The 14,337-nt window shown below is 29.6% G+C and overlaps 1 protein-coding gene across 2 annotated transcripts in view; it reads right to left on the bottom strand.

The window, feature by feature from the left end:
* LOC106793839 (probable serine/threonine-protein kinase DDB_G0278845) overlaps window positions 1–14,337 on the bottom strand; it is a 70,799-nt gene that overhangs the window by 21,693 nt on the left and 34,769 nt on the right. Inside the window, exon 1 of one of the 2 annotated variants that reach the window (XM_014761078.1) lies at window positions 9,482–9,578. The exons of the other annotated variant lie outside the window; for it this stretch is intronic. Within the exon in view, the coding sequence (XP_014616564.1) occupies window positions 9,482–9,522 (41 nt within the window). The 5' untranslated portion in view covers window positions 9,523–9,578. Of the gene's footprint in view, window positions 1–9,481; window positions 9,579–14,337 lie in introns of those variants that run through there. 2 annotated transcript variants of the gene reach the window in all.

Here is a 14,337-nt window from a genome sequence, read left to right as displayed (position 1 = left end):
ATAATATATTAATATTATATTATAATATTAAATATATATATAAATATTATATTAAAATTATCAACAAACTAATCATCATTCGTTTCATTCATAATTTCATTTAACCTATTATATTTTAACTGAATTAATAATCAAATGAATATAATATATTAATCGATTTTTATTAACTAACAAGATATATATATTTGCTATCTTACAATCAACTTAAACAACACTGTAATCATATTTTTTTTTTATCAAATAACGTTAACGTTAACGTTTAATTTCTAAACGAATAATCATCCCTACTACGATTGTTTTATATTAACAAAAATTTCAATAATACCAATTAACAATCGTAACAAATACCACTGATAGAAACTTATCTAAACTTAGTTAGAAATAATATTCACGGGCAGAATAATATCTCTGAATATTTGTATGTGTGTTTACCGAAAACTATCATCTTCAATTTAAGGAAAGAAGAGAAGGATATTCTATACTCGTTTGCTTAACTCCACTGTTTCACGTAGTTATTTAATTAGACTATAATTAAACAACAAACGAATAAGATCCTCTATAATTTTCATGTTGCAAGCTCTCTCTCTCTCTCTCACTCTATCATACACACATATATATATATATATATATATTACTTTTAATACAAACATATTTGCACACGTGTGTGTGTGTATTATATCTATCTAACAACCCCCTTTGCACGTATATTTCTTTTTCTTTTCCCGTATCTATCTCTATTCGTCGTATTACGAATGCGGATCTCGTTTAACGTTGCATACGTTGACCTAGTTCACGTCGAACAATTGATCCGCGTGTTGGCGAGCATCACGGAGTAATACATACACATATACACAAGTATACACACAACTACGAAAAGTGTAACGTTTTTCTTTCCTCTTGCCACGTGCGCGAAGATATCGTACTACAAATCTTACTATTCTCATATATTTACCATCTCTATCTCTCTCTCTTTCTTCTTTTTTTTCGTTTTCATCACTTTTATATTTTTTTTCAAGAATATTTTACAAATATATAAGGTACCCCTCGACCCCGTACACGAATTCATCGAATTTTGATCGAATTTTGATCGAATTGATATTCTATTTTCGTGAAAATGAAATAAAAGATAATAATAATAAGAATAAGAGGAGAAATGTTAGAGAAGAAATAAATGTGAAAGAAAATTGATTGAAATTTTTCTTCAAAAAGAACAAGTAAAAAGGTCTCGCGAATTATATTCTAAAAGACAAATACCAACCAGTTGGTAGAAATGTTTGACTAAAAAACACGTAGAGAGAAACTGTTAACGAGGTCTTCGTCAAATAATAAAATGATTTCTTGTGTTTATCTTACGGAGATAGAGAAAGAGAAATAGAAAGAGGAAGAACGTGCTCGGGTAAGAGATGCATGTGTATGTATATAAAAAAAAAAAAAAAAAAAAAAACGCGCACAAACGAACGAACGAACGAAAAATGGAAAGAATGGGAAAAAAGGTGTGAAATTCGAAATACGAGATCGTGAATAACGTGGATGTGTATTGTACCTATGGATAACTGTATAAAAAAAATTTGAGAACCGCTTGCGCTCTAAATTGAAACACTTCGTGTGAAAAAAATCGTTTAGCGCACATATGCGTCCACGGTTCGCATGAATAAACCCATCGCTTGACGCGTATATGCGTTCATAACACAATCAAAGGGTAAAATAAATATAAAATAAAAATGTGTTGCAGTGAAATATGTAAAAAAAAAAAAAAAACAATAGTTTAAACTATAAAATATATTAAAGACAATGTTGATTTCTTTTTCTTTCCTTTCTCTTTTTTCTTTTTTTTTTTTTTCTTTTTCCTTTCGCAATCAATCCGAATCCATAAAAATGATATTTTCTGCGAAATATTCAACGGAGTATGGATTATATTTTTTTTTTCTTTTTCTTTGAGAGCACCGTTATAAATGTTAAATCCCGCAAGAATTTGAGAAATACGAAAAGTTTGGAAGAAATGTGAATTCTACTATGTGACTTTAATTATAACTTCGAAAATAGTCGTTTCTTTTATCTTCATGTATTATTTATTATTATTTGATTAGTACCGAGTGATCTTAACTTTTAGTTATTTGAAAAAGAATGAAAGGTAGAGAAAAGGGCCAATTCGTGTTAACAAGCAAGTATTGGTTAATGGAACACGTAGGAAAAGTAAAATACGAGGTGAAATCGGAAAGACAAAAAAAGGACGAATGAAGAGAGAGAGAGAAAAGTCTTCTGCTAACTGAGAAAGAAAGAAAGAAGAAACCAACTAAAAAAGATAGCGATAGAAATAGAGAAAAGGAAATAGAAAGAAACAGAGACAGAGTGATAAAGAGAAAGAAAGAAAGAGATAAAGAGAAAAATTCTCCCTCGAAAATTGGATTTACGTTGGATAATTTACAAGACACTAAGGAAATTCAGCTAGGAACGTGCATCTTTCCGCCGTACCTTGCACCGTAGATTGCAGCTGCAAAAATAACATGTGATAGATAGGAGAATAAAATCTTATCTCGAGATAATATAGGCCACAAAAGAGAAAATTACAACAAAATTCAAAAAGCTTCTTAATAAAATACAAAATAAAATACAATGTGTGTGTGTGTGTGTGTGTTTTTTTTTTTTTTTTTTTTTTTTTTTTTAATATTAAATCTATGTGGGAAATTTTTCGTTCCTCGTTTTCGGTGCCGTACGTTTAATAAAAAAAAATCGTATAATTTTTACAGATAGATTGTGTAATTAAAAACAAAATATTTGCATAATAAAATTGACGTAAAATATAATTACAACACATTGACGGGAGAATTTTAATGAACAAATTACAAAATGAATCGTATTGTATTTGGTTCCCGTTACGTTTAATTGTATTTTGAAAAGTTCACTTTTATCAATCTGAATTTAGTTGGAAAAATAAACATAAATATTGCGAAAAACGGCGGCATTGATAAAAATCGAAGATAAATAAGAAAAATGGTAAATAGGGTATCGAATAAATTCTAAAATATGACGAACATCGGCCAAAGAAGTTATTATAGGTTTGGCATCTTAAGCACGTTTACAATCGTGCAATCCAACCCCGGCTGATTTTTACGACGAGAGAGAATTTTTCAAAGAGATCTTAAGAAAAATTGGTTAAGGTCGGGGAAAGAAAAAAATCAAATCGTATAACGCGTGTCAAGGTCGATCATCGTTTTATTTCTTTTCTTTTTTTCTTTCTTCTATATATATATATTTATATTTTTTTTCAACAGACATAAGCATTGCTGGTGGCTACGTTGAATCTCAACAAATTTATCTCAATCAAATATTTCTTTCTAGCTCATTGTTATGTCATGCGCGAATAATTACAATTTTACATTTTGATTATATTAAATTCGAGATGATAACACTTACGCAACGAATTATTCGAGAATGTTAATGAAACGAATTCATATAAGCTCCGATATATTTCGTGAATTTATTCGTAAACTTATTCGTCGTTATTATTTAAACGCGATAATGAAATATGTGAACTCGCGTTTATCTAAATTAGAAAAAAAAAAACAAAAGAAAAAAAAGCACAGAAAAGAATTAAAAAAAATAAAAAAATTCTTTTAAACTTTCGATTCGATTATAAAAAAACAACAACAACAAATATGAAACATAGTCAAACTCGCGCGTATGGGATTGTGAAAAATGATTTCTCTTCAGAAAATTCTTGTCAACGTCATTCTGGTCGTACGAATAAACTCTGGTAACGAATTAAGGTAAATATTAGAAACAAAAAGAAAAAAAGATTTGAAAGCAAGTACACAACTCGATTTTACTAGTTAACGTAACTCAAAGGACCACTACCACTACCACCATCATCACCACCACCACCACCACTACCATCGTGTCGTCGTTTCTCTGATATTCTTGATTTATCAACGTATTTCAAAATTCAGGTGAAACGTTCCAATCCAAAAGCGTCTGTCACGTGCAAATCTAAAGGGAAAGAAAGAGTAAGAGAGAGAGAGAGAGAGAGAGAGAGAATAGTTTGATTACATTTCACGACGCAACTGGAATATTTAACCCTTTCGATCTATCCTATCCTTTGATATATACAAACGCATGCATGCATGCATGCATATACGCGCACGCATGCAAGCATAGAAATGAATTGCTACAGTAAAATTAACGAACTTTATAATAGAGATTATTTTATGTAACTTTGAAAACAAGACAAAAATAAAAAAAGGAAAAAAAAAACAAAAAAAAAGAATTATCTAAAATGTGTATGGATATCAACGTAACTTTTTTTCATAATAATTAATCCTTCGTATAAAATATTATGAAAAAAATTGTTGAATAAAATAAAATAAATTAATTATAATAGAATATCATTTCTCACCAGAGATTATAATTTATTTGTATAGAAAAAAATCCGATAAAAAATGATAAGAAATAATACGTCGTATACAATTATAACGAGATAGAAAAACGCGAATTTGTAAAAATAAAATTAAAACAAAAAAAAACAAGAGGAAAAATAATTTACGTACCGTATTGAGAAATTCGATGAAACTAGGAATAAAAACGATAACCTTTTTCTCGTCGTATCGTATTGTCATAAATATCCAATGTCGAAAGAAACGACCATTTTCATAGATACACGAGGTGAGTGCTGCTCGTAAGGACAAAATCCATACTTATGATGTGCGTGTATGCGTGTATGCGTGCGTATATAAGTACTCGCCACGAACGTGAAGAAATTATTCTATCTCTCGAAGAAAGAAAAAAAAAAAAAAGCAAAAAAAAAACGAAAGGCACTCACGGGAGTGAACACAACTATGCTTCGTTTTTTTTATGTCATAGCATAAATTCTCCCTTCTTTATGACATTCCTAAAAAATGCCCATTGAGAATTGATTTTTCACGACACACGCATGCATACAAAGGATACATTATTCTTGGTTAACGATACACAAATCCAAAATTTATTTATGAAAATCTTTTTCTTTCCACACACACACACACACACACACACACACATCTTTCACAAAACATAATATGTTTCTCTTCCAATTACAAATTGTTATCAATTTTTTAATACAAACGTTTGATCATTTTGTTATCAAAGGGTTTGGGAGTAGGGGGGGAGGGGGATGGTTAACATAAATTAATTTTTTTTTTTTATCTTTCTCAAGAATTTCGTTCGAAATGACCTTATCTTTTATCTTTACACTTTTGGTCTACATTTATGTAATATGAAAATTTAATCAGTTATTTTTTCTTCTTTTTATTGGTTTTTCCCTCGTATAAAAGGGAGAAAGGGGGGAAAGATGGGGGGGAGGGGGGTGGTCGAGGGGATATCATTAACGTCGAAAGAATTTTTTCCTCTCGGCTCGGAACGAACGTAAAACATCTAGGATAGGGGATGATGATACTGGTCGTAGTAAAAAATCGAGAAGAATGTAGAAATCGACGAGATAATCGGTACATTGATTAGCGTGCTTTTCATGGAAGAAGAAGAAGAAGAAGAAGAAGAAGAAGAAGAAGAAGAAGAAGAAAGAGAATGTAGAGAAGAATTACGAGAATTGTTGAATATATTTTTTATTCTCTATTTCGATCGATCTATCGAGAGAAAACTCGTAAATTTCGATAAATCGTTTACGAGATATCGGAATCAGAATTGGAATGCGATTTCTTTGTTTCTTTCTATCTTTTTTTTTTTTTCCTTTTGCCTACCGATTAAAATCACTTTCGATCAATGGAAGAAACAAAAGAAAAAATGGAATAAAATTCTTAACTACAGAAATATGACGTTATAAGTTATTTAATATTCTATAAATATTTATTATTTCATTCATATACGAATGTGAATAAAATAATATTGCAAATATACATTTGCGAAAAAGAATATTCGTAAAATTTATACTACCCTGTCGTAATAATTATTCATCGTTCGCATCGTTTCGTTTCGTTTCGTTTCGTTCTACCATCAAAATTAATCTGATTGCTAGTCGAACGTAATACGACAAACGAATGATTCCGAAAAGCATTCATCTACGCAATAAACGCGTGTATACGCGTGCGTACATATGTACACGATAAACCCAACATATAAAATAAAATGTGACATAAAATATTATTGATATCTTTGTTAAAGGTTAGAGTGCATGAAAATGGAAACGCAAAGTTATTTAATCGAAAACGTTCGAACGAATTTAGAGAAATAATCATTTACTACCCATGAATATATATACACATATTAATTAGTTAATATGTATTGCAATTCACTAATATAATGTTAAACAATCGATATTCGCCAAATAATTTCTATATATTTACATTATTTATCGTCTATCCGTTCACCCCACTCCCTCACCCCAATTCCATCTCTCCTTATCCACCATCATTCTTCCTCATTTCATCAAATTCATTTCATTCGCAATATAATTACACGTATTAATGCGTATTAGCGCAACGTCTACTTCATTTTTGTTAATAAGTTAATCGATAAATTTATTTCTCTTTCTTTTATTCTTCCTTGTATAATAATAAAACTAAACTTTAATGTATCAACACGCGATATTTAATTCAATTTTATAGACAAATTTATTTTCTCCGCTAAGTACAAATATCAAATTAATTTTCCAATTAATTATTCGCGATCGAATAAAAATATATATATATATAAAAAAATGTTAAATGATCAATTGATCGGTTTATTAGTTAACATTACATTTATCTATATAAAGCTTCATAATATTTAATATTTAAAAAAAAAAAAAGAAATACGAGATTAAAGATTAATAAATAATGAGATTTTGTTCCAATTAAATAAAATACGTAATTGATATATGAGACACAGAGTTATTTATGAATGCAATATCATCAATGGGAACGATATTCCAGGGAATCATGTCTAGCCATGGTAATCTAATAAGAAGCAGACTAACGTTACAAGATATTACATTACTTTGCGCAATTACGAATTATCATCTTGTAGTGCAAATATAAATCATAGAGCCAAGGGTACAACGTACAATCTCACGAGAATCGACATACTGCAACCGACGGCCACCAACACACCACCACATCCCGTTCTGGTAAACACGAATAAGCTCTACTTCTGTATCGCTAAAAGCTATGACGAGAGAGAGAGTTGGTTTATGCTAAATATAGCTAGCACGCCTCTTATTCGTCTTATATCAATTTTAATACTCGGACGCGTTATCATTTAAAAAAAAAAAAAAAAAAAAAAAAAGAAACATTATTTTCCCATCTTACAGAACGAAACACGTAATATTTTTCCACATAAATATACTAAACGGATGTATATCGGTTTTATTTGTAAAAATAATATAAAAATAATTACAATTAAATATAATCTTTATAATAATAATATTTATAACTTATTATACGGTAATTATATATTGTAATAATCAAATCGTACGAGAGATTATATTCAAAAATAAAATGATTATATTATAATATGATTTGAAAGAGTTGCAATAAGGTAAAGAAAACAAATAAATAAATAAATTCTCGGTCTACGTTCTATAATGTTAATGACGAATAAAAAAGAAAAAGAAAATATAATTATCGGATTAATTAATCGTTACAAAATAATCAATTAAATTGAAAAGCAAAAAAATGTATAAATGCAATAAATAAACAGCGAACGTTAATCAAACGTATTTTAATGTTCCAATAAATATTATTAAATCTTATATTTAATATATTAAAATATATAAAATCGATTTTATTTGATTCGTCGTTATTGCTTTTTTATTAATATCTTACCGTTGCACCTTACTAAGATACATTCGTCTCGTGGACGTTAAAAATTGAAACGAAAAAAGGCGGGGGTGGATGTATAGATGCACGATGCGAACGATAAAGAGGATACTAACTGGATCCTCTTCTTTTTCTTTCACTTCCTCTTTATTTTCTCCTTCTTCTTCTTCTTCTTCTTCTTCTTCTTCCTTTCGTCCTTCAACACAACCTCCACAGTTTGGCACGTAATTCGAAAATCCACAAACGCAGTGCGGAAGCTTAATCGACGAGCAAACTTCTCGTCTTTCTGCCAGCACTTTGTCTTCGTTCTAACAACCTCCCCTTACCAACCCCACTTACCCTACCACCCCCTCCTTCATTTTATTCTCTTTCTTTTTCTTTCACATCTATTTCCCCTTCCTCCTCCTCCTCCTCCTCATACAATTTCTTTATTTATTTCTCTTTCTGTCTTATCCTTCTTCATCTCGTGAACTTTGTTCCTACGAGCTAAGCACTTGAATTACCGAAACTTCAAAACAAATTGACGAAGAACAATAATAGTATTCTTTTTAGAGATATATTGGAAAAATCATTTTTTATTTATATAATGTAATAATAATATAATATAATAATGTAATATAATATAATATATGATGAGATCGACTGAAAGCTTTTCTTTTTCTGTATTTTTCTTTTTATTATCTCATGTCAGGTAAACGTTACGTACGATATTTGATATTTTGTATTTTAATCGATAGAAATTATTTGGTTTAACCACCCCCGCTCATTCGCATTGTTTTTTTATCCTTTCTAATAATTAGTAGATAATTAATAATAATTTTTGTCGAATAAGATTCAGATAAAACGATAACTATGATTATGACTATGACTATGACTATGACGACGAGGACAATGTGGGGGTGGGATGGGGAGAGATAATATCGAGAGGGAAAACTCCCCTCTCGAAATGTCTTCCCTTACATTAATAATTCAACAAGTTTGATAATTTATTCGTCCCTTAGTGTCGTTTCCATCTTTGACCGGGTCATCGGCCGCCGATTTGAACTCTAGACGCCGAGACTTTCTCATTCGTGCGATTAGATTAATAATCGATTATAACTATCAACAAGTTCGAGTCTACTCAATTTATGATTTATTAATGCGTCACATGATGAGAAAAACGTGAAATAAAAACGAAATAATATTTCACGATGCTATGATATATCTCGATCGAATAAACACAAAAAACAAAACAAAAAAAAAAACAAAAAGATAATCATTTTTCAAATATTAAAACAATCGCGAATGTCACTTTATTAAAAACATATCAAATAATATTATAAAGTTTCCAAAATCCCGAACCCAGACGTATTCGAAATAAATTTCAATTATTTCGAAACTATATCGAAATGTCATTAAGATACAATACCGAGTATCGATTAAAAAAAAAAACAAAAACATAGATAAAAAAATAAATTACAAAACAACTTGTTTAAATCGTTAAAAACAACTAACAGAACACAATATTACTTTCAATCGTTCCAAGGATGCAAACAACGTTCGTGCGTGTCGTAATAAAAATATACAGAGACAAGAAAAAAAAAAAAGAAAAAAAAAAAAAATATGTATTTACATTTTTGTGTTAATTATTTTCATGAATTATCAAAAAGAAATGAATGTTTAAAAAAATATAAATTAAATCGAATCGCATTACTTACTGCTTCCGGGTCACGTCAGTACCGGAGACAGGACTCAGCATCTACCGGTGTTCACTACTTCGGTACTCCGTAACGTATACGGAGTTTGGACCGTCCGCATGCTTTACCACTTCTACTACTACCACCACCACCACCATCACCACCACTACTACCATTTACTCCCCACCCCATCCATATCTCATCCTATCTCGTCTTACTCCCTCTCCCCATCACACTCTTTCTTGCTCTCACTCACTCTCTCTCTTTTTCTTTCTTTTTCTTTTTCTTTTTATTTTTCTTTTTATTTTTCTTATTCATCCAACTCTTACTTATATGTTTTTTGCTTCCTTTACTTTATGTGATACGTTCGTTTCGATAAGATTGCAGATCAACGAAGTGACAAAGCTCACCCGATTGGATATAGCACGTTAAATGATAATGTCGAAGAACTACTCGTGGAATATTTTCAAGCAACGTTTCAAAAAAGATCATTTTTGATATACGAACAAAATGATAATAATGAAATAGGAATTGATTTCTTTTTTCTTTTTTTTGTACATTTTTGTTAATAAAGAAACGAAGATCATAGGTCTCTCTCTCTCTCTCTCTCTCTCTCTCTCTCTCTCTCTCAGTCTAATTGTTATAGATATTATTTATAAATTTCAATCGTTAAATTATATATAGAATTGTTATTGTGATAGTAAAAAATATATTTACTTAATAATTATTATTTTAACTTAACAAAAAATATATATTAATACAACAGACAAAACGTGAACGTATCCTTTTTCGATTAGATTTTTTGTTTCTTCTCCCTTTTCTAATTTGAGAAATTCATTCGTCAGAAGTAATAAAGTAAGTGATCAAGGAAAGGAAAAATAGAAATGTTATTATTTGTTGTAATCATTTGAACGATATCACGCGAGACCCTCCACTTTTTTTTTTCTTCGTCTGACGGTGTGATAGCAGAAAAAAAGAAAAACAATTACTGAGAAACGGATCATAACACGCGATATAGCAATGTAATTCATAGCAATGCATGACAAAACGCGAAGTGAAATTCCACGTTATATTGTTCAAGGGATGAAACGTCACGCTTCAAGAATTTTTTACGTATATATATATATCTTAAAATATGGTTAGGTATATATGTTACCGTCAAAGCTTAATATAAAAAATATTTGCCGAAACTTTTCAAAGAAATGGCAAAGTAGGAAAAATTAACAGCATCGCATTCTTTGCCATTTTAAGAACATTTTCAGATTGATTTATAACTCGATATGGTATTCTACGTTTAGAAAAAAGAGTGTACATTAATTTAATATAAAAATCATTAAAATCCGCTTATTATAAGTATAAAAAATATTTACTGAAACTTTTCAAAGAAATTGCAAAGATGCACAATTTACACCATTGCATTCTCTAACATTTAATGAGATTTATATGCGAAATTTATAACTCGATATGGTATTCTACACGTAGATGAAAGAGTGTACTTTAATTTAATATAAGTTTCATTACAATTTATTCACTTTTAGTATAAAAAATATTTACCAAAACTTTTCAAAGAAATTGCAAAGATGTACAATTTACCACATTGCAATCTCTGATATTTCTTTGAAAAGTTTCTGTACAAATTTTTATACTAAGAGTATTTAAATAGTAATTTGATATTCTATAGGATATCAAAGTATTATGTTCGATGCCTAGGAATAATTGCAAGAATTTTTCAATTATTGAATTCGTTTGAAGGGTCTTTGCATTCATAGTAATGCCGAGGAATTACTAGCAATGACTGATGTCCGGCTTTGACGGTAACATATACACTTTTCTAATATTTTTCTAAATTTTGAACATTGGAAACATTTTATGATAGAAAAGAATAATTCGAATTTTTGAACGATTTCGAAATTTTGTCAATTTTCTTGTTTTTCATTCTTTTATTTGTATCCTCCCGAATCGTACTTTTTGTTACCCGATGATTCAAAATTATTCATTAATCAATATAAACAATACTATTATAAAAAAATAATATATATTTCATAAATATAAGATATTTATTTTCAATATATATTAGAATAAAATTAACGTATTCTTACGTGAACATGATACGTTTAATTTGTTAAAACATTAATCGAAATACGTGCACACGTAAAAGTACATTTCCGCGAACTCATGAAAATGGAAAAAGAAAGAAAAGATTTCCCATCTCATTTATCTTAAACATCCTTCCTTTTCCTATTCCTTTTCCTTTTTTTTTTTTATAATTCTTTTCTCACATCCATGTATACACTTTGTTCTCTTTTCCGAAACATTTTGTGTAACACACACTCGAATGCGTTTTCAAAAAAAGAGACAGAGAGAGAGAAAGAGAGAGAGAGAGAGGATACTTCAATGCGCCAAAAAACGATTGTAACATTTTCTTTTTTTTCGAAAAAACGAACAAAACGAACGAACGAACAGAGAAGAAGAAGAAGAAAATCTTCTGGTAGCATTACTCTTGGCAAGATGCCACTTAGATTTATGGTACCACAATTAATGCGCTTACCACTGTCATTTTTTATGCAATGAAGCTGTTTTAAATTGACTCCCAGAAGTGCTACTCAAGGTAAATGGATTTTTTTCTTCTTTTTTTCTTTTTCCCCCTTCCCCCCAACCCAAACCCCCCCCCGTCTATCATTTTAAAAGGACAATTTATCAACAAATTTTCATCGATAAAAATCTCATCGTGTTCTCGATGCAAGAAGAAATCTGTTTTCAAATCGAATCCATATAATTCAAGAAAAATGAAAAATATTCTTCTTGTGTCTTTCACATATTATTATTCTTATTTTTATTCTCTTCCTTTTTCTATTCTATCAATAAAAATCCCTTTTCCACCATGGAAGATAGTTTTATTAGAATATTGATTCCATATGATTCGATTTAATATTGTAAATTTTATTTTCATAGAGAAAAAGAGACAACGCTTTATCGGTAAATTTGAAATTCGAATATAAAGATTATATTAAATAAACATTTCTTCTCGTAATATAGTTTAATAAGACAATGTTTTCTTATCGTTATAAATGAACACGTTGTGTAATCGATTAATAAACGGGGTACTGTTGTCACATTAATTATACGCTTTAAGATCTAGTTGATGGAATAAAAAAACGAAGAGAGAGAGAGAGAGAGATGAAAGATCACCTGTGTTATTTAAAGTGTGGAATAATCTCGCAGAAATTGATTGTAACGTTGATACGGCTTTCTCATTTACATAAATGTACGACAAAACGTTGGCAGATGTTTCCGAGCAAGAAAATCACCATCACTGCCGCCTTCTGGTAATTATTAACGTCATCGCGGTATTTTAATGTGTCGTCATCGCAACCTTACGATCAATGTTGAACTCAACGTGATATAAGACAGCCATTATATATTTTCAACCATCTAATCATTCTTTTTCTTTTTCTTTAATTTTTTCCCATTTTTTTTTTTTATTCCATTATTTCTTCGTATATTTCCGAGAACAATCATCAACAATCTTGGAATTAGAAATAAAATTGAGATCGTAACTTTCGCACGATCTTATCAAATATATATGTTTGTGTGTGTGTGGGTGTGTGTGTATATGTGTTAATACGTTTACTGACAAGTTACGTTTAATTGACTTAGACTGAAACGTGACATATAGTACGTGTTTATAATTAATTAAAAATTGTACGAAAAATATTATTTTAACACGTTGCGTATTCTAGCGTGGGAGTGCATATATATTTTAAATTGTATTAAATTTAAATTAAAAAAAAAAAAAAAAAAAAGAAGAGAGAGAGAGAGAGAGAACAACCAACGAATATATTATAAACTAAAATTTAAGAAAATTCTATATAAATGTCAATTAAAAAAGTACTTATGCTTATTGTACTAACCTTTTAAGCGAATATTCAAATTGTCAAAAACTTTCATTTGAAAACTTCCAAGAGCACTTTGTACAAACCGTTAAGATACATTATCTAAGATTACTTACTATTTAGAAATAAGAATAATATTTAATGGGATAAAAATAGTTATGAAAAATAATTGAAATTAGAGAAAAGGTTAGGGAGGGGGGAGGGGAGGGCAGGGGAGGGGGGTAATCGAAAAGTCAATAATTTTCTCTCATAAAACGTTAACTAGTTCCAATTCGAATTAGTAAAACGTAGAAGTGTGTTAGTGTAAACGAGGTACCATGAAACATATTCAAAAGGACAACGTGCCAATTATATCCTATCATCGATCGAACAGCCATGATATACCACCGGGATAGCAACTACTACTAGGAATTACAAAATTCATTAGAACGAATTATCGGATTTCGAGTTACCGCAAACGTACAGGACTCATCCGCGTGGTTCATTTTCAAACTGACTACTACTACTACTACTACCACCACCACCACCACCGATGCTCTTATTATTCTTTTCCTTTCAATTTCTGTCTCCTATCTTCTTCAGATTTACCCCTTTTTCTTTTTCTTTTCTCTCTATTGGAATTGTTTTTTTGTTTTTTTTTATTAAAAGAAAAAACATCAAAGAGACGAATATCTTTCTCTCATCTTCCACTCGAAATAACGTTGAATACCTGTCGTTGAAAATTCTCGACAAAATGGGCAAGTAATAAAAGGGAAATAGTTTGTTTTTTTTTTTTTTTTTTTTGCGAAAGAAATGTTCTTTCTCAACTTTCGACGAATTATTACTTCTCGCGAAAATTCATCTTTAAATTTTAGTTCTTAAATTAAATGATCTCGTTCCTATGCGTTTCAAAAGAGAAAATCAAAAAAAAATAAATAAAAAATAAAATCTAATGAAATATAAAAAAGTTATATATACAATAAATAAATAAATAAATAAATAAAA

Source organism: Polistes canadensis, unplaced genomic scaffold (assembly GCF_001313835.1).
Source record: "Polistes canadensis isolate GaletaPanama2010 unplaced genomic scaffold, ASM131383v1 scaffold_19, whole genome shotgun sequence".
NCBI lineage: Eukaryota > Metazoa > Arthropoda > Insecta > Hymenoptera > Vespidae > Polistes > Polistes canadensis.
This window is presented reverse-complemented; position numbering and strand designations above follow the sequence as displayed.